Source organism: Psilocybe cubensis, chromosome 8 (genome assembly GCF_017499595.1).
Source record: "Psilocybe cubensis strain MGC-MH-2018 chromosome 8, whole genome shotgun sequence".
NCBI lineage: Eukaryota > Fungi > Basidiomycota > Agaricomycetes > Agaricales > Agrocybaceae > Psilocybe > Psilocybe cubensis.
The window spans coordinates 2,095,688-2,114,905 of record NC_063006.1 but is presented as its reverse complement, the minus strand read 5'-3'; the positions used below and the strand labels follow the sequence as shown (position 1 = coordinate 2,114,905).

General features: G+C 46.6%; 11 protein-coding genes across 11 annotated transcripts; 7 read left to right on the top strand and 4 right to left on the bottom strand.

Annotated features, from left to right (window-relative positions):
- Positions 1-397: 397 nt before the first annotated feature.
- JR316_0009174 (Peptidyl-prolyl cis-trans isomerase E) lies at positions 398-1,520 on the top strand (the record flags this gene model as incomplete). The annotated part of the gene is made up of 5 exons (XM_047894880.1): positions 398-494; positions 666-728; positions 985-1,149; positions 1,305-1,361; positions 1,435-1,520. The coding sequence occupies 5 exons, from the start codon at positions 398-400 to the stop codon at positions 1,518-1,520; spliced, it is 468 nt and encodes a 155-aa protein (XP_047746339.1).
- Positions 1,521-2,150: 630 nt separating this feature from the next.
- Positions 2,151-3,122, bottom strand: JR316_0009173 (Transcription initiation factor TFIID subunit 13; the record flags this gene model as incomplete). Its single annotated transcript, XM_047894879.1, has 3 exons — positions 2,151-2,336; positions 2,407-2,504; positions 2,567-3,122. The coding sequence occupies 3 exons, from the start codon at positions 3,120-3,122 to the stop codon at positions 2,151-2,153; spliced, it is 840 nt and encodes a 279-aa protein (XP_047746338.1).
- A 143-nt stretch (positions 3,123-3,265) lies between these two features.
- On the top strand, positions 3,266-3,730 carry JR316_0009172 (uncharacterized protein; the record flags this gene model as incomplete). Its single annotated transcript, XM_047894878.1, has 1 exon — positions 3,266-3,730. The coding sequence occupies one exon, from the start codon at positions 3,266-3,268 to the stop codon at positions 3,728-3,730; it is 465 nt and encodes a 154-aa protein (XP_047746337.1).
- Positions 3,731-4,557: 827 nt separating this feature from the next.
- Positions 4,558-6,241, top strand: JR316_0009171 (Protein fluG; the record flags this gene model as incomplete). The annotated part of the gene is made up of 5 exons (XM_047894877.1): positions 4,558-4,651; positions 4,714-5,053; positions 5,103-5,331; positions 5,381-6,097; positions 6,167-6,241. 5 exons carry the CDS (start codon positions 4,558-4,560, stop codon positions 6,239-6,241), a joined length of 1,455 nt encoding a protein of 484 aa, XP_047746336.1.
- Positions 6,242-8,580: 2,339 nt separating this feature from the next.
- Positions 8,581-8,901, top strand: JR316_0009170 (uncharacterized protein; the record flags this gene model as incomplete). Its single annotated transcript, XM_047894876.1, has 1 exon — positions 8,581-8,901. One exon carries the CDS (start codon positions 8,581-8,583, stop codon positions 8,899-8,901), a length of 321 nt encoding a protein of 106 aa, XP_047746335.1.
- A 614-nt stretch (positions 8,902-9,515) lies between these two features.
- JR316_0009169 (uncharacterized protein) lies at positions 9,516-10,932 on the top strand (the record flags this gene model as incomplete). The annotated part of the gene is made up of 3 exons (XM_047894875.1): positions 9,516-9,697; positions 9,766-10,001; positions 10,058-10,932. 3 exons carry the CDS (start codon positions 9,516-9,518, stop codon positions 10,930-10,932), a joined length of 1,293 nt encoding a protein of 430 aa, XP_047746334.1.
- Positions 10,933-11,130: 198 nt separating this feature from the next.
- On the bottom strand, positions 11,131-12,036 carry JR316_0009168 (uncharacterized protein; the record flags this gene model as incomplete). Its single annotated transcript, XM_047894874.1, has 3 exons — positions 11,131-11,192; positions 11,245-11,310; positions 11,370-12,036. The coding sequence occupies 3 exons, from the start codon at positions 12,034-12,036 to the stop codon at positions 11,131-11,133; spliced, it is 795 nt and encodes a 264-aa protein (XP_047746333.1).
- Positions 12,037-12,999: 963 nt separating this feature from the next.
- On the top strand, positions 13,000-13,699 carry JR316_0009167 (uncharacterized protein; the record flags this gene model as incomplete). The annotated part of the gene is made up of 2 exons (XM_047894873.1): positions 13,000-13,094; positions 13,144-13,699. 2 exons carry the CDS (start codon positions 13,000-13,002, stop codon positions 13,697-13,699), a joined length of 651 nt encoding a protein of 216 aa, XP_047746332.1.
- Positions 13,700-14,977: 1,278 nt separating this feature from the next.
- On the bottom strand, positions 14,978-15,298 carry JR316_0009166 (uncharacterized protein; the record flags this gene model as incomplete). The annotated part of the gene is made up of 1 exon (XM_047894872.1): positions 14,978-15,298. One exon carries the CDS (start codon positions 15,296-15,298, stop codon positions 14,978-14,980), a length of 321 nt encoding a protein of 106 aa, XP_047746331.1.
- Positions 15,299-16,300: 1,002 nt separating this feature from the next.
- On the bottom strand, positions 16,301-17,597 carry JR316_0009165 (Peptidyl-Lys metalloendopeptidase; the record flags this gene model as incomplete). The annotated part of the gene is made up of 5 exons (XM_047894871.1): positions 16,301-16,471; positions 16,538-16,601; positions 16,667-17,129; positions 17,187-17,447; positions 17,504-17,597. 5 exons carry the CDS (start codon positions 17,595-17,597, stop codon positions 16,301-16,303), a joined length of 1,053 nt encoding a protein of 350 aa, XP_047746330.1.
- A 759-nt stretch (positions 17,598-18,356) lies between these two features.
- On the top strand, positions 18,357-18,704 carry JR316_0009164 (uncharacterized protein; the record flags this gene model as incomplete). The annotated part of the gene is made up of 2 exons (XM_047894870.1): positions 18,357-18,533; positions 18,585-18,704. 2 exons carry the CDS (start codon positions 18,357-18,359, stop codon positions 18,702-18,704), a joined length of 297 nt encoding a protein of 98 aa, XP_047746329.1.
- Positions 18,705-19,218: the final 514 nt, after the last annotated feature.

The following is a 19,218-nucleotide window of genomic DNA, read 5'->3' as shown; positions in this document are numbered from 1 at the left end:
TGTTACGCAGCTGGTTACCCCTGAGTCCTGGGGGGGCCGGTGTTGTGCGGGTCGAACAAAAACAGCTGATAGATCGTGGATTCGTGGTTCATGACCACGGCAGACCCACTGCGGCACCGTGACGCTGAAAAGATCTGAGTTCCAATTTGCAACTCAAATGCCGAAGACAGCCGAAGACCCACCTCGACCAAAAATCCAAATTGGCAAGAATCTCCTTTTCCGGAACCCCATCATCCCAAACCCAAACCGAGAAGTCGACGGCGAATTGAAGGACCTCGAAGGCAACTTTGACCAACACCACTAAGCACACGAACACACGAATACGAATATACCACACGCCCGAGCGCCGATACATATATACCTGACTCGACTCGACTCGATCTTTGCATTAAACGACATGGAAGAAGGCACGAAGACGAAGAAGACGGTGTTTGTGGGTGGGATAAGCGACGATACGGATGAGACGGCGCTATATGAGAGTTTCTCGACTTTCGGTGCGTATTCTCTGCCAGATTTTATGGAGACGTTTGTGCTAATGCATCAGCATCACTTTTGCTATATCTTCCTACATTCTACATTCTGCATTCTACCATTGCGTTTATACGATTCTTGATATGTGATACTCCCTTCCCCTCCCCGACTTTCCATGCGATGCGGCGATGCAGGTGATATCCTCGAAGTCCAGATCCCTCCGCCTGCGAATCAACACCAGAACCCAGCTCCAGATGGTCAGTAGACACACGTCCCTTTTCCCAATCCAACATACTGAAATCCGCACATACATCCCCATTCTTCACTCGATCTCGCATGCACACCGTACCCTCTTCTGCTCAACCTGCCAACTGCGCATCCACCCACCCACCCATCCACACCCACCTACCTACCTACACACTCCCCTCAAAAAACCACCCGCCACCCGCCACTCTCCTCTCCATTCACCATTCACCATTCGCCTTCACTTCAATATAACACACCACAACACAGCCCCCAAACACCGCGGGTTCGCCTTCGTCACCTACACATCCACCGCCGACGCACAAGACGCGATCGACAACATGGACATGAACGAGCTCAAAGGCCGCGTGCTCAAAGTCAACCTCGCGCGCCCGATGAAGACAGCCGCTGCGAACCTGAACGGCAATCGCGCTAGTACGTTTTTTTGTTCTTGTCTATTCACTATACACTATGCACTATACACTCAAACACTCAAACACTCAAACACTCAACACGATGCGGTGTATTTCCTCTTTACGTTTTTCATCTGTCGATGATGTACTGATGGACCGTTTCTTTGTATTTCATAGTTTGGGAGTCGGAGGAGTGGTTGAAGGAACACATCAAGCCATTAGCCCAATCTGGCGGTGCGTAATTCCCAGTTCTTCCAATCTTCTTCTCCGAATGACGGTTCTGTTCCGTTCCGTTCTGCTCGTTCAGGTGTCCAAGGTCGTCACGCCCAGCCAATACCAGAGGAATCAGAAGAAAAAGCAAAAAGCGACGATGGAGATGCTATGGAAGAGTAAACGAGAAAAAAAAACCAAAACTTTAGAGAACCAACAGCGGGTTGCAGTCAAATTCTCCAAGGACCACCTACGAAGTCACTGTCATTCATTTGCAAACCAGTGCTAGCAGTTCAACACGATCTCAGACGAAAAGGTGTATGGTGGTTAGCTCTACATTCAACGCCGATCTATTTCTGCTCTATGGAAGTATAGATATAGCATTATCAACGCACGGTTGTACTCTGTCTGGTTCGCCAAACACTAGTAGCACTTCCGTCTTCGAGAACCCGATTGTATGCATTTGTAGGATTAGCCGGAAGTGGGAACGGAACGACTTCTGAATGACATGGCTTGATACATGACAGGATTGTCAAAGTGTGAGCCTGCCATTGCTCGGTCTGAGTTTGCTCGACGTGGTGAAAAGGGGCAGATTGGGTGAACAGGAACAGCGTTAATGGACGAGGCTGAGGCGGATCCCTGTATGATCTTGATAGCGCCTACGTTGTACCTGATGTGCAACATTCCTGCGGTAGCATCAATCAAGTGGCAATGTCCCATTGGAAAGGTAACATGCAATCTGCACGTCTCGGAAAAAGTAACCACACGAACATCGTGTAGAATCGTGGAGAATCTGACTTGAGGAGGGGAAAGTTAAATGGCTTTGGGATTTTGAATGTCGTCGTCGAACTGTGCTCTTGCCCGCTTGATGTCTTCTTGCATGAAGAGCAGCTCTTCCATTCTAGCGAGCTTTTTGGCGTCGGCTGGGCGAGACAACGCGCGGCGGAGGTCGTCGATGGAAAGACGGGATTTTTTGGAGGGGCCCGTGGCTTGCTGGCACTAGAAAGAAAAATAATATAGGTGTAAGAAAGACTGGGCAGAGTCTCACGATGGGTTCTGAGGAACATACGATGTCTGTGATGTATTCGATGAGGATTTCTTCCATCACGTTCACAGTGTCCATGGCAGGGTTTCGGTCGTCTCCAAAGCCATACATCAGGTTCTTGACTGAGAACAAGTTTAACGACCAGGCGAAGCAGAAGAATAGGATAGCGATAGCATATACACACGTTCTTTCGTAAAGAGTCCTTTCAAATTGGACTGTCTCCTCCCGCCTCTTCCACCAGTGCTAAATGACGACGCGGCCTCCCTCGTATAACTAGGTGTATACGCAGAAAACGTCGTAGAGCGCGCTAGAGGCGTCGGCGCCGAATACGGCACATGCGTAGTAGGCGCTGGCGCCGGCCTCACGATCTGCGGCTGCTGGAGCTGGGGCTGCGGTTGAACAACCTGCGTCTGCGCCTGTGCCTGATGCTGCTGCTGCTGCTGCTGTTGTTGTTGTTGTTGGGTTTGCAGGAGATGTTGCTGGTGCTGTTGATGTTGCTGGACGATGGCTGCTGCGGCGATGGCTGCCTGCTGGGTGGGGTGGGTTACATAGCTGTAGGGGTAGGACCACCCGTAGCTGGTGACGCCCGTCTGGTATGCGCCTGGAGGATATGTGTAGGCGCCTGGGGTGGTGGGATGTCCGTATGCTGAGGGATGGTATGCGCCATATGGATACGCTGTGGGCGTCTGTGGTACCGAACCGGGAGGTGGGGGCGTAGGCGAGTATCCAGGGTATGACATTGATATTTGGAGGTAAGTACGTGAAGTCAAGTCAAATGAGTGACGCTAGCCGTGGTTTCCAGATTGTTTGTTCTTCATGTGCTAACCAAACAACCACTTTTTCGACGCACCCGAACCGAACGTAAACCATATTCACCAAAACCATGCTGGCAATAACACAAAAAAGATGCGTGCCCACTCTACAACTACGGGCATCATATATACCCACACCGCAACCCTGCCGCTCGATATCCAATTCTCCCTATGGCCGCACGCACGTCTGGAAGCGACGACCCCCAGTCCTACCGAACCCCGTCGTTCCTAAATTTCCGCAGAAAGTCATCCGCTCAGACGGGACTTCCTTTACCCACTGGACGACGTCGCCGAAATCGCTAGCGCGTTTGACGCGAGATACCACCAACAACCCGCTTTGGAACACGGGGAACCCCAACGACCGCTCGCTCGAAGACGAGAGCAATGCTGCTGGCCGTATGGGCAGGTTTAGTAGGAGGTTCGAGGTTCTTGGCTCGGATTTGAGTGATTCGGATTGGATGGAGGAGATGTCGACTGTTATGAAGCGTGAGGTTCTTGTTGAGAAGGAGAAACCTAAGCCAAAGTCGAAGAAGTAAACGACGCGGTACGCCTTTTACTAGCACATATAAGACAATCCGTTTTACCTTTTGCTCTTAGTCTTTTTTAGCTATTCACTTAATGCAACGCGCCATGTTCATAAACATGTGTGATTAAGTTATGTCATTCGATGATTTTCGACTATACGGGCATGGCCTTCTTTATGCTCTATCGTAAACTATTTTAAAGAGAGAAGGCTCTAGTATGATGCGGTACAAGTTCCCCCCCCTGATTCTCGAATGAAGCTTGCCGCCGCCCCAACGATAATACCTGCAGAAGCTTGATCACCAAATGTCTCTTCCACCGCGCAGCGCGCAATAGGTTTAAAAGCGGGTCACGCATCAACAATTATTGACCATGGGAAAATTTGCTCTCCATGGTCAATCGAGCCATGTTCATTCTTCGTCTCCTTCATCATCACTTCACCATCTGTTTTTCTGATTTCCTGATTTTTCTGTTTTATGCATTTTTGTATGATGACCCTTCTGATCATTCTCATAAGATACGAATACCTCGGGTCAAAATATACAGGACACTTGACTCCAGGAGTCAAGTTCTAGCCTTGGACGAACGATATTTCGAGTTGCTTCACTGCACGTTTTTACCCTGCAAATTCTTTTTACGAGTGACTCCCCGCGGAGATTTGCTACTCGAAGACGAATCTATCAGTACAAGTTATCGCCGGGCATCTATCGGTCGTCTGAGAGAATCAATGGCGGCAGCAGTGGCCTCAGTGTTCGACAGCTATAAATACCGCTGCTGAAAGGATTTAAATCAGTCGGTCTTTGACAGAACACTGCCGCCTTTTGTTATCTTTTCTCCAGCGATGAATATCAGCTCTAATATCGGCGTCGACTACAAGGCATCCAGCCTTGATCTCGGGGTCATTCACCCAAGCTCCTTGCAAGGCTCTGACATCAGTTTGTCTTTTCGTCTCTTTTTCATCGATAGATAATCTTACCTCCAACCCTCTCTCCTCCAGAATTCATTCGCTTGCAATGGCTTGACTATACAAATATGGTCAAATTCCGTATCATGCCGGTGTCCTACTTCCAAAAGCTCCTGGCATCTCAGCGGCCGGGCGTCAACCTCGCCAAACCCTCGCTAGGACTCGTTGGGCTCGGATTGGCAGAGGGATTCCCTATCATGGGCGAATACTATCTTACTCCTGACGTTCGCACTTTGAGGAGGTGTCCGTATGAACCCGGCCATGCGAGCTTGATGAGTTGGTTCGAAGAAAAGGCTCCTGTTGAGCTTCCGGATGGTTCTTCGAGTGTTGCAGTTCCTCTCTGTCCTAGGACCACACTAAAACGAATTGTTGAGTAAGCTTTCCATGACTATTTCATTTTAAAGAATGCTGAAGTTGTTTAGTTGCGCAGAAAACGAATCGCATGTTAAATTTCTTGTTGGCTTTGAAAGCGAGTTTGTGTTGTTAAAGAGTACTGATCCCATCGAGGCTGTAAATATCCATGAGTTTTCAAGCTCAGATTCTATGCGTCCCGGAGCCATTGAAACAACTGTCATGAATGAAATAGCCAAATCTGTCCAAGAATCGGGTATTGAACTCCAACTGTATCACGCTGAAGCTGGTGCTGGACAGGTGAACCTCATTGAACAATTCAACATATACTTTAATTGACACAAGATAGTATGAGGTCGTGACGGGCCCACTCCCACCTCTCGAATCAGCCGACGCACTAGTCCACACCCGGGAAATCATCTACAACACAGCTGCCCGCTACGGGCTCCGTGCAACCTTCACCCCCCGTCTACCCACAAGCGCAATCGGCAGCGCCGCCCATATGCACTTATCCATCCACTCAACCGTTCGTACCCCTTCTCCCAAGCACCCGCTTCACACCCCAAAGGCGCCCAATGTCCTCTCTCCTCTGGAATCTACCTTCCTCGCCGGGCTGCTTGCGCACCTCCCAGCTTTACCAGCGCTAACACTGCCCACCGCGGCCTCGTACCAAAGGGTAGGCGACGGGCGGTGGTCCGGTGGCACGTACGTTTGCTGGGGCACCGAGAACCGCGAGGCGCCCGTGCGCCTCACCAACCCAGCGTCGCCTTCGAGCCGCCGGTTCGAGCTGCGGTTCATGGACGGCACGGCGAACCCGTACCTCGCGCTTGCCGGTATCATAGGCGCCGGACACGCGGGGGTGCGCGCTGGCTTGAAATTGGAGGTGCAGGATAATCCGGGACCTCAGAGCGCAGCGCAGATGTCGCCGGAGGAGAGAGCGGCTCTGGGTATCGTAAGACGCATGCCGCTCAGTTGGGAGGAAGGACGGAAGAATATTCAGAGCGATCGAGAGCTTGTAGTGATTCTGGGGGAAGAGTTGGTGGAGAAGTATTTGTCGGTGAATAAAGTGCGTATGGGCTTTCGTGATTCCTTTAGGAAATTCTTTCCCTGAAACTGATTCTAACTGTATATGTAGCTTGTCGACAGCACCATTAACAATCCAGAAGCAAGTGAAAGTGAAAGAATTCAATCTCTCATTAAATTCTATTAATAACCCTCCCGCCACCTTTTTCAAGGATTTCTATCTAACACCGCATTGAGTTCTTGCTGTAATATTCTTAACCGCTCTAACAATACATTGCTTTGGAGCGAACTATCAAATTACAAGCATTGCACTCCACCAACCACAGGATAACTGAATGCTTCCCCCCTCCACTTGGCGCGAAAGTTCAACTCGAGCATTCCTGAAAGTTGAGGGTGTCATAATACTTAAACGCTATCAAACGGGGGCTAATAGGTAGAAACAACATCAGCACCCGCCGCACATCACCACGCTGATGACGCTGCAATTCGCATCTGATACGCTGGTGGTCTCCAATTAATGCTGTTATTTCGACTTATGTGCGTGAAAGGTCTTAGGCTTGTTCTGTTACCTGACAGTGAAAGTAGTGGCTGAGATTATACAAAGCCATGCTTCTTCCCCTTTTAGCCGGTACTTCTTTCATGTTTCTCATCGCGCATCAATTTTCTAATCATTCTCCGCCGTTCTTCTCCTGACATGAATTCGAATTCTACCTAGAGCTGCCGTGGCTGTTTCCCTCGCCGTTATCTTCATTTTGATTAGAATTTAGCCTTCACAAGCATTGTATACCCAGAGTGAGCCGCAACTAATGGCGAAATTGGGCCATTTTTTCCGGGAATGAGTAGGACAATGGAAACAAGTGTACAACGAACAAGGACGGCGGAAACTCGCTTTTGTTGCAGGTCTGGTGGATGTCTATTTAGGTAATGCCAGTAGGTATTCTCTGGCTCAATTATCCCCTAATAATTTATTGACATGACTGATATAGCTCCGATACGCTCCCTCCACCAGAAATTTCTAGGGCGGCTTCATTAGAACCCACGACACAGGTCCATGGTATACCAAGGTCCGTGCTATTTTGATCGAAAAACTGGGTTCCTTCTTGTTCATTCACTCAAAAGTACAAATTATGGTGTACAAAAGGGTGCAAACCCTGCCAACACAACCCCACACCCTAGATGCTAAACGATTCTGGGGTGCGTTCTAGAGTATATCTACCTCTTTGACCGACTCCGACGTAATATTCTCTCTTTCGATTGCTATCAACCACTCAAAATTCAAGTAATATTTGAACTTGGGATGAACGAGTTTTTCATGGGACTTACGCTTCACCCCGAACAGCGAGCTGACGACAAACCCTTTGTCCAATCCGTGTGTAAATCTTGAGGGAAAAGTAACCCTGATTCGACAGTAGATAATGCTGACTTTCCATGAATCTTTCTCTGAGAACAAACCCTTACTACGTCTGAGAATTAACCCCTCCTTCGTTTCATTTTTTCAACATATTAATACTTCCATCTTAATCTATTAAACAGGGACGGTCGATAGAGTGGAGCCTGACCAATTCTCTGTCATACAATTCTGACCATCGATGACAACAATGGAGCATATGACCGTGCGGTATGGTGCATTTACTATGAAGCTCGCACGTTCTCACAAATCGATTGGAAAACGAAGATAAAAGAACTATAATTAAACCCTGCACCTGGTTTGAAATTGAATAGCATCTTTAATTTTTCACTCGTCCGACCTTCCATAGCCATAGTTCGGACCTCTGTTTCTTGTGGTAGCTGTGTTCTATTCGGTACTTGACCAAAATATGACTCAAGAGATGCAGGGGAGTCATCTCCAGCCTCTCCAAGTGCACTTCAAAGTTCATTACCTCATATTTGTGGATTCTCTTCGGGTCCACATAGAATTTTCGTACACCTTACCTAAATTTGGCCTACTTCGACAACGACATCTGATTATTTCGGCTCAAGTTGAGACATGGAACCTCATGGAACCATAGGAATACTGAAAACGAGAATAAGATACAAACATTGATTTGGAATTTGTTGACCAGAGAGATGCTAGATAGTTTTGCAATTTTAACATACATTTGCCAATAGCGCTTTGGTTTCTTAGAGTCAAATAAATTCGCGGTGATTAGCATCAGAGAAAGTCCATGTTTTGGAAATTCACGGTTGAAGATCACTTCGCGAACTAGATCTCTGTAGCAGCTAGCTTCAAGTCTGTGAACGGAACTGAAGTCCGTACCGAACAAACCCTTTATCATAATTGGTCGACGACTATGCGTAAAACGCGTGGAGGGATTACTTGTTTCGATCTATGCCCTTGAAGGAAACTTGGGGGCGTCATATTTAGTATAAAGGCCCAGCAAAGCTACACAAAACTTCAGACAATCACCCACCTCATCTACCAACTCAAACAAGTAAGCCTCGCTCTGCTATCTACAAACTGCAAGATAGTCTAAAGCCAGAACCCACTTTCATCATATTTTTTCTACAGGTCAATCTCAATCAATAATGTCCACCACTGCTCAAGGATCAATATCCGCAACCAGCAGCACACGTTTCACAGCGACCTTTGTCCTCCCCGGAAGTGGTCTGCAGGCTAACTTCGCTGGAGACTTCAGCTCCAGTGTCCAGACGTTCAACAGCGCCAATGCGGTCGTGACCTACAACAAAGAGAGCGATCTCACCGGCACCCGCGAATTCAGCGGCCAAATTGGCGTCACCAACATCAAGCTCACGCTCACCAATGGTGTGACCATTCAAGGTATATTGGACATGCCCATTTCCCCTGCCGACAGTGTCTCAGGAAGCGGAGTCTGGGATCAGAACTAGGTATGAGCTCGATGATTACCTGGGAAGATTATGGTCTGACTGCATTTTGAAAAAAATCTTTTGATTCTCCAATTCCAGATATACTCAGATGTTCATTTGCTAGCAGCAGGATGCGGAGGAAAATAAGCTATATATCGTGTTTGGTGGTGTATGAACACTTTGGCTTCTGTGAACTTCAGCTTCGCCGAAGTATGTCGTATCATTTTAAATGATAATATGCCGTGCCGTGTTTTGTGCTTCTTGCAATCTGTACTAAATAAGCGAAGAAAAAAGGTGGATTCATTAGTTACTAGTTGAAGATTTTACCAAAAATTGCAAATCATCCTCGAAAAATTCCTTGTATGCATATATACCCTGACCCTCTCTTTGTGCAAGGGACCTGCGTTTTTTATGACGTCGGGAAATGCGAAGACGCAAAGGCTATCAGTCTGGTGGCAAAGGCCGAACCGGTTCCGGTTTCCAAGATTGCCGGTGCCAACCTTTAAACGCGTCGTATAAACGGACGTAACGCCCCTGATCTTGACGCACAACTTTCGCTGCCAGCGTCTCCCGTAAACCACCTTCAGCACCAGTAACAAAACGTTTAACCTTGAGTTAGGGCTTCCGCTGTCAACATGAACATAACACTTTCCTCTCCGCGACTATCCTCAGGCCAAGATCCAGACAATCCTTCTCTCGTCGCCTCTCACATACCTAATGACATACCCACAAACCATGTTTTGATAAAAGTGGATAGGTTTGGATTCTCCGCCAACAATGTGACCTACCAAGCTTTGGGAGAACATCCACATTTTCGGTGAGTCAACGTTCGGTCTGCGGCATCAAAAGCATTTTCTCATCGTCAGAAAACCCCGCTGTCGATAGATACTTCGATTTCCATCCTGCGCCAGAGTCGGACGATGGAAAAAGCTCCTCTAAGACGCACGGATTAATCCCTGTCTGGGGATTTGGGACCGTTGTCAAGTCGAGTCACCCTAAAATCAAGAACGGGGAACGAGTGTACGGGTATCTAGCCCCAACTCGCTACCTGCTTTTGCCGGTGTCACCATCTGATGTGAACAAGTTTGCGTTTTATGTGCCACGTCCTCACTTACCGGCAGGTAATCGCAATACTACGTTTCCACATGACGCGCTCCCCTCTCTAACTTCATCTCAGATAGAAGACCATACAACCAAATCCTGAGGTGCGAAGCAGACCCGCATTACATTCCTACTCCGGATGCCGAGGATCTTACCATGCTTTATCGACCCCTTTTCTGGACATCCTACTGGTGCGAAGACTGGCTGCACTCTTCCAGATACAAAGGGGGCGCTTCTACAATTCTGATATCATCTGCGTCTTCCAAAACAGCCTTTTGCCTTGCCTATGCGATATCGAAGCGCATTAGGAAAGGTGAAGCAGATCCGAACACGCGAGTTATAGGTCTTACTTCAAGAAGAAACGTCAACTTTACGAAGAAGTTGGGTCTCTATCACGAGGTACTTGACTATGGCTCTTTCACCTCGGCTGCATCTTTACAAGGTCATCGTGACGAGAGGTGGATCTACATTGACGTTGCGGGAAGCGACGATCTGAATAAGGTTATAAATTCTCATTTTGCTTCTCCATACACCCCTCAGTTAGCAGCGATGGTTTCACTTGGAATGACGAACCTTTCCCCATCTTCTGCGGAGGGCTCGTCAATGCAATGGGAAGAAAACACATTCGACACCTCCAACAACTACGATTCCAATACTCGCACATCCTCTTTTTGGCCAAAAGTGGAGAAATTCTTCATGCCGGAGTGGCTAGACATCCGCCGGCGCCAAATACCAATACTAGAAATCTTTAGCCGACAGAATGAAGCTTGGAAGGCGCTTATGGACGATTGCCAGGATTGGGTGAAGTTGGAGCGGGTATATGGACCCGCCAACGTTAGAGACGCATATCTGAAGCTGGTTAAAGAGGGCCTTGGACCAGATAAGGGCCTCATATGGAGCCTTTGGGACAGTGATGACAAGGCAAGTCCGGTAAATTTGGCCAAACTGTAAGACCAGAATGTGCAGTACATTGTATGCTCTAATCTAAAGATCTAATGTGGATTGTATGAGTGTATTATACATGCTGAAGCGGCTTTGTATATCATATTACAACAAACGTGGAGTAGTACTACAGGAAAGCCAGGTATCTAGTCTGTGGACAAAGGGTATCTATTATAATCAAATTAAGTGCATTAATAATTAATATATTTAAGACGCTTCGTGTTTCATAGACGCCTTCGAGAAGGACTGAGTTGTCAGTGACCTATTGTCTACCAAGATAACCAGTTAGCGAGTTGTTTTCCGTAAAGCTGATGTACTAACTAAGAGCGGTGGTAAGTACTGCTTGGGCGTTCATTCGTATACTTGATGAATCATGTGGATGAGGTGCTAGAACGAACATAGCCCAGAGTCAGTCAGGTATTGGGTAGAGAGCGCATGAAGTGGACCTTTCAACCCATCCTGTGGAATAGATAACATCGTTTGCTTATCGGAGGCATTCGACTTGCTTTGAGGTTGTTGGTACTTCTCAACATGTTCAGCAAACTTGCGGCCTTTGTCGATAACACGAGACAACACGTCGAAGAATTCGGAAGGGCCAACAGGTTCTGACAATGAATTATCTCTTTGTAGTGGATATTGTTTTGTTACTGGGGAGGACATCATCGCATCTTCTTGGATCTTCGCTGCCTTAACGAATTCGTCGACAATACGAGCGGCTCTGTCGTCGAGCTGCAATTGTCCATCCACGTAAACAAGCCCAGCTTGACCCAAAGCCAACTTCAATGCCTCATGCTCTGCCCTGAGTGCCTCCAATTCTCCCGCGATATCGGTATTATACGATTGTGCCTGCACCAGACTGGCAGTCAAGTCCTGAATGCGTTGCCCTTGTTCCTGCTGTTTGTGCTCAGCAGCAGCCATCTGCGCATCATGTTGATCTTGTGCTTTCTTCAGGTGGAGCTCCAACCCTCTCAAAGCGCCATGGTACAGGTGAGCTATCTGTTGTTTCTCCTGCTCCAAAAGTTCGACGAGAAGATCAGCGCCTCTATTAATCGCGGCCGATTGCAGAGGCGGAGGGGTAGTTGATGTTGTCGCCTGATCTGGCCTTGACGCCATCGGCGCCGTAATCCGGTGGTTCTGATAAGCGTTGTAAAGGGGCTCGAGACTATCTGCAGTTTATGATAATGGCAATTGGATAGGTTGGGATTCAATCAATTCCAACTCCAAAAGTTTGAGGGAATAGCGAATGGGGAAACTCTGGCGATAATTGTGTGTACATTAGAGGGTGATGCATGCTGACACAAATAAGAAAATGGCCGGAAATTCGGCCCGTGTAGTGTGCCACCAAAGGTTGACCAAAGGCAATACTATCAAGCTTCAAGCTCAAGCTTCATGCCTCAGGAGGTAAAGTGTTTACTTAAATAGGCCTGCATGTTAATGTTGTCAACACAATTGAAGAGTTGGCGACCGTGATGTTCAAGAAAGCGTAATTATCTCAGCTGATTACTTCAACGAGGTTTGTATGCCAGCGCTGGCGCCCACTGCAACGACGTGTTGCTATACTTCCATTCAGTTATGCACTTTTGTCGCAAGAAACAGTTCCCCCAGCCTTGCCGCTATGATTTATATCGTAATGATGATAGATACAGAATGTATTCAGCATGATTGTCACTGATTGACATCAGGTCAAATGGTCAACGCACTACAGAAAAAAAGCACTGCAACACGAGATATCTGTCAAGAGGCAGTGCTGTATGAGCTGAATGTATAAACACATCCAGGCACAACACTTTACATATGTATTGATTCGACGCACAAGCATCCGTCCGCCATCCGCTTATGATACAATTTAATGTCTGTCAATCCGCCAATCCGCCGCGCAAGCTAAAAATAATCATTTGCGTGTTCATACAGTGGGGCCAGGAGACAAATATCAAAGCGCCTGACATTTAAAAGGACAGGCGTGCACTAACAGGACTCTTCAGCTGGTCTCATTACGTTTTTACGAGCGACTGTGTCGCTATACTTCGCAAACACACCAAACCTTCTTCGCTTTATATTTTTTAACTACTTTTTATCATGGTTTATATCTCAACGGTTCAGGCAACATTCCTTATTTTAGCTGCAGCTTCATCCCTCGCTGCCCCTATTGCCACTGACAGCTCGATTCAGTCGTAAGATTCTCATTTATCTTTTCGTATATCTTAACTAATGAAATTGAAGGCGTGGTGTGACACTTGAAGCTCGTACACCGAACTTTGGCTCTTTCTTCCGTAAAGTCCGAAAGGCTGCCACTCCCTCACGCATTAAAAAGATTGCACACATTGCCGAACTTGCATTGCGGGAGAATGAGGATGAGCAAATAGTAACCCGAAGGGAGTTGGAGTACCTCGAAGACCTTGTACTTCGTGAACCTAGCATCGGATCCTTCTTCAGAAAAGTCAAGAATTTTTTCACCCCCCATAATATCGACAAGGCTTCCAATGCGGCAAAGGAGGCATCGAAACTAGCTGGCATGCTCAAACGAGAGGCCTCGGAAGATTTATCCGCGAGATCCCTTGAAGCCTTTGTTGATCAGCTTACCGAAAGAGAATTCGAAGACATTCAAGAACTCGCAGCACGCGAACCACGATTTGGATCTTTCTTCAAGAAATTTATCAACATGAAGAACATCAAAAAGGCGGCGAGCGTGGCTAGTCTGGTCATTAGGGAGGATGACGAACCCTTTTACATGTTTGAGAGGGAAGCCTTGGAAGCAGACGTCGATAACCTGGATTGACACGTACAGGATCCATGACAAACACTAATGATAATACTTCCTTAGCCATTTGTACGTTGTCATATTGTAGTTAAGTTCAAGCCTGACAGTTTATGATTTGTTTGCAAATGGGTCCTTTGAGGACACACTCCCCCTCCGCGAAGCGCGAAGATTCTTCTTGAATTATGCAGCTCATTGCCGAAGGGATTCATAAATAATAATATATCTTTATGTTTTTACGTCAAGGAAACTTGAGGCGTGAGTTGGGCGTTCGGAATTGTATCCTGAACATCATCATGATCTGTTGAAGTGTTTTTGGCACCACCAATTCGGATAATGCCGAGCATATCGTGAGAAATACGCGATTAGCACGATAAGACTATATAAGCGCCCACTGGCCCTTTATTAACACATCTTGCCGAAGTCGCATCTTAACTCTCATCCTTCATCTATCTTTTTTTTTTGTATGACACACCTGCCAGCAATATGTATAGGTGAGTTAATCATCTGTCCTCCCTAGTAAACCAGTAGACCATTCGCATTCAATGGTCCCTATCGGTGCCGCGGCGTCTGCAGACGTGTCAAGATCGTATTTGATCTTGAATTTTATCAACGACTCTCGGGTCAGCTGAAATGTAGGTTTGGGCATATGAAATGGATGGCGAGTTGATGTGGCGCGAAGTTGTCTGCCTGTATGAGGGTGGGTAAACCACCCTTGTGATGGGCACGCGATTTTGTTGCATCATGCACTTGCACTCAATGTTTTGTGTCCAAGCTATGTGAATAGCGGTTTACTGGCTCCTGGAATCTTTCTGTGGTGGCAAGCTGTATGGATCAGATAGCTCTTACGAGATCTCATGATCCATACATGGGAGTTTCTCCCAACGTTACAAAAAAGCAGTAATTCCATGAGAAAAGAGAGGGTCAGATATGGCATACGAGGGGATTAATTACGATAATTTTTATCTATTCTCTGATGTTTATAATGCGGTTGATAACTGACTAACCCATTTGCAAATAGGAAATTTATCTGAGATCAGCCTGACCATCTCGTCCTTTCATCATTGATTTGTCGTATATCTCTCACTTGTGCGTTCTTCATCTCATTGACACCAATGGATATAAACAATGAACAAAGCATATAATCATTCAAGGAGATATGTTATACTTTGGTGATGCTGCTATATGATTTGTATCGTAGAGATAGATTCAGCTTGAAAGCTCAAATATCTCTGGAATTCAAAAACAAAATTATGAGTTCCATTCTGTGTTCTCCCGAGAAAATGTGGGCCTCATACCTTATTCGATAACCCAGACACCAGCTCCCGAGGCACTGATGGGGGGGGAGATAGGCGTGTTTAATACACCCTCTATTATAACACCATTATTCATTGTGAACTTGACATTGTTGACACCGAGTTGGGCTTCGAATTGGCGGGCGGCTGTGAGATCGCGGGGATTGTTGTAGGTCAATGTCGCATCATCGCAGGTGAGCGACGGGACACTGGAGTAGAAGTTTCCAAGGAAGGTGGCCGCCCTATCACTTCCGGGGAGGATGAACATCGCTGTGAAACGTTCGCCATTGCCTCCGGTAATTCTTCCTTTAGCAGTAGTGGACATTATTGATTGAGATTAACCTGTGGAAAAGATGCGGGAAAGTTGATTTGTGTCATTAAGCTATCTTGGAGTCTGAGAGCAACATACTGAGGATTACTTCCTTTGAGTTGGTGAGGTGAGTGGTTCAAGGTTGTCTGAAGTTTTGGATAACTTTACAGGTCTTTTATACTAAATTTGATCCCGCCGGTTATCCCTCCAGGGCTTAGATCCAAAGAAGAATCAAAAACGTACTCGCTCCACGCATACAATTGATGAATCCAACTGTCAACTGAAGCATAATGGCCTGGTCGGCACGGACTTTGCGAACTTCAATGACGAAATGACCTACAACTGTGGACTCCAACTTCCAAGAAATGGAACTTTTTTCGACATTTTGGGGCGTAGCAAGCCAAGTATATTTGGTTCCATGGACTCCAGGCGTTATTGGCATCAAGACCGGCCTGTAACACGATGACGCTGGTCAACAAATGCCGGAGATATGTTTCTACATTATTGATCGTTTGTCGCGGCTCGACGGAGAACCGAGAAGTATGCGAATAAGATACCCTCGTTGAGCCCATTCAGTAGCTAGAATACCAAGTTAGGTTATATAAGGCTATTATTCGGACCTGGAGACAACTGATAGAGGAGCGCGTTGAGGGTCATGTTAGAGTCGCATTCTCGCTACCGAACAGAATCCAATTCATGTATCTGTATCTTCTCAAAAATGAAAGGTCGTAAATCAAGGCTTCATAGTGAGAACAAGTGAAAAAATGAACTTCCCAATCCATTTTTTTAAGTTTCGAGCCAACCTCCCTTTTGATTTGATACGCTACACATAATCAATAACCATCCTGCAATCGTATTCTGAGTACAAGATTTCGTGACGTTGCAACCTGTGCTATATATAGTCCACTTTTCTTCGAGTCGTCGTGAGATGGTGCGAGACTCATAGGGATTCTCTGACCGAACCGGATAGTGATTCAAAAAGATAGATACAATGAAAACGTTAATTTTACGAATGAATCAAGCGAGGGAAGGATTATTCTCAGAGAAATACTCATGAGAGTCGGCGTTATCTACGGCCGAGTCAGGGTTGCTCTTCGCAAGTGACTTGCAAGCTGACTGGCCATAAGCGTTATCGTCAGTTCCGCCGTTTGAGGTGAAGTGGGAAGACTCGTGAATGATGGTTCCGCCCTAGGTCATGAGAGAGTTATACTTGAACTTATAATGAACTGGAGTGGTTGAAAGAGTGAATATCACCTTTGAATCGGTTCCAGTGGTGGGTGCACTCCAAAACGCACCACATAGGTATACATGTCCAAATCTAAGAAAATTAATAAAAAGGTTAGTCGACAAAAATCACTTCCTTGAGGACATTGAAACACTTACGTATCGGGGTACACATACGCATACGTGCCAGAATCGGTGCATGTGCAATCAAATGTGAACGACGAGAACGTGTTCGAGTTTATCTTGGTGTACTGCGATAGGACAGTGGAATAACGGGCAGCAGTGTAAGTCCCGAACCATGTCGTGTACCGCGTTGTCGCGGACGTGTGCGACTTGAGGTAGGACAGCGAGCTTGCGGCATAGCTTTGCGCTGCTGATGCGGCGGAGACGAGCGCGGACTGCTGCGAGGAGCTGCAGCCAGTGTAGCTTGCGCGTTTGGAGAGGGCGCCAGCACCGGGTCGGGTTACCGCCAGCTTTCCAGAGATATGGGCGCGGTGCGACGAGGCATGGTCTGCGTAAATAGGGGAGACAGAGTTGTCGGGTTTGACGATGTAGAAGAGGTTATTGGCCTGGATGTCGTATGCGCCAGCCCCTGGTGCGGTAAAGTTATACGCCTCACCGACTGCGTTAAGATTAATATGATTTTAATTTTAGAAAGGCTGAACTTTAGCAAACTTACGGTTATGCGAGACTTTGATGGATTCGCCAGGGGATAAGGTGGTGTATGCGCCAATAGAAGCGGCAGTCTTTGGCACATACTTGACTTTGATCCCAGTAAAAGCAGGTTTAGCGCCTGTGGAATCAGTAATGGTGAAGGTATCAGTGGGGAGCTTGGACAGAGGGCCTCGGGGATCATTGAGAATTTTGATTGCCTCGTCTCCTGTGTTGGTGATAGTGGCCATAACGTTGAGGCTCTCCACCGTCTGAACCTGATCAGGACCTGAAGTAACATCGTAAGTTTATCAACTATGATACGTTCTAGATCATCGAACGCACCTGCTATTTCCAGCGAAAGGGAAGAAGCAGCGGAAGCAGCGACGGCTAGAGTGGTCAGAGCGATGAGAGCATTTCGCATAGCAAAAGAGAACATCGCTATCAGGATTAATATATAAAGGTGAAGGATATCAGTTGGAACTCTTGATGAGGGATAAAACTCCATTCATTTCACTCGATTTTATACCAACTGGTAGCCCATGTTCCAAAAGGTTCCATATCATTGAACTAAGCAATACCATGGCGCCTTTTGGAAACAAGATAAGCAAACCGCGCTGATACTTGGAATGAATAGAATGAACTCGTCTCCGGCAAGTGAATCCCCTGCCCATAAATTTAATAGCATGCGCTGAAGCAACATCCACCACAAGAAAATTTGATCAGGAAGCGGGCGCTAAAAATAGACTGGCCAAGACCAGCGTGGTTACGCCTTGAAATGGCGACGACGATCTCGAGATAACTTTCCGATGATCTCCATGCGAGGAGGCTAGTCATTCTAAGGTCTCCGAAGCACGAGGAAACAGGTAGACACCTTGTGATAATTCCCGTTAAAGCTGGTAGAAATTTAAACGTCGCGAATTGATAGTGTTATAGATAGAAGAAACGAAGAGATGCTTATGAAATTGTGGATAAACTTGCTGATTGGAATGCTTTCTTGCAAGATTTTGATTTTATTCAGGCTATTCGAGCCGTGATCTGTTTCACTGATTTTGCTTCAAGAGGTTTGGTAGTCGTTATAGGAAAAATGATGTTGGAAGGTCGGTAATTGTTGTAGTGGTAGATCCTGGTAGATCGATGATTCCTTGGTAGCACAGTTACACCGTTGAAGATGTGAGAGGATGGAGCGTTGCACCAAATGGAAAACGACGAAATGGAATTCGAGTTGCCGAACACGTCTTATGACGCGGAGTCATATGGAACCCTATTCACTGACCCAATCGTCGCCGGCATAGATAAGAAATTTGACCATGCAACTTCTCGGTTGGATACTGGAGTTGCACCTCAAGTTCGAGGACATAACGTCCGTACCGAGGTTAGTAGGCTTGACAAATTTTAGATGGGCTGATATCACCCTCGAGTCTAGTGGCGCAGGCAACAAAAGGAATACGCGAAATTTCTTCAAGAAGCTCTGGAAGAACGATTTGAGCAGGAAAACATTCAAAAGGAAATGAGTGTCAAACGTACTGCTCCTTTGTCTACATAAACATTAATACGTTTAGCACAAGGCCCTCTGCTCTGAAGTTATGAATCTTTACCACAAAACAACAATCTCGACTCTGGGCTAAAATTGTTTCAGTTTTGTCCAGCGACTATGGCTATGAGATAACCACGCCGCTGTAACAAGTGCTAATGCAACCTCAATCACGGTTACGACGCCTCTTCCGAACATAGCGTATTCAGAATTCTGATTATGTGCGGTGATTTGAGGTGTATATAACGTCGCAGAATGAATAACGAGAGCTAGGAGAGAAGATCAATGGAGATAGGTGTCACACTATCCTTGAAGTCTGAAGTTTTTCATATAGCGCTGGATGTCATGACTCGAAGGTCTTCTAGCCGTTCAATTTTCTCGCAATGTTCTCCAAGTCTTTTACAGAGCTCGAGCACATAGTCAAAGATTGTTGAAGAGCGATGGCGGTCGGAGAGCGCGAGGAATCAACCAGCGTAAAGGTAAACAGGAAAGCTGAAGTGAAATCCTTCTAGCTCTTCATGGTATC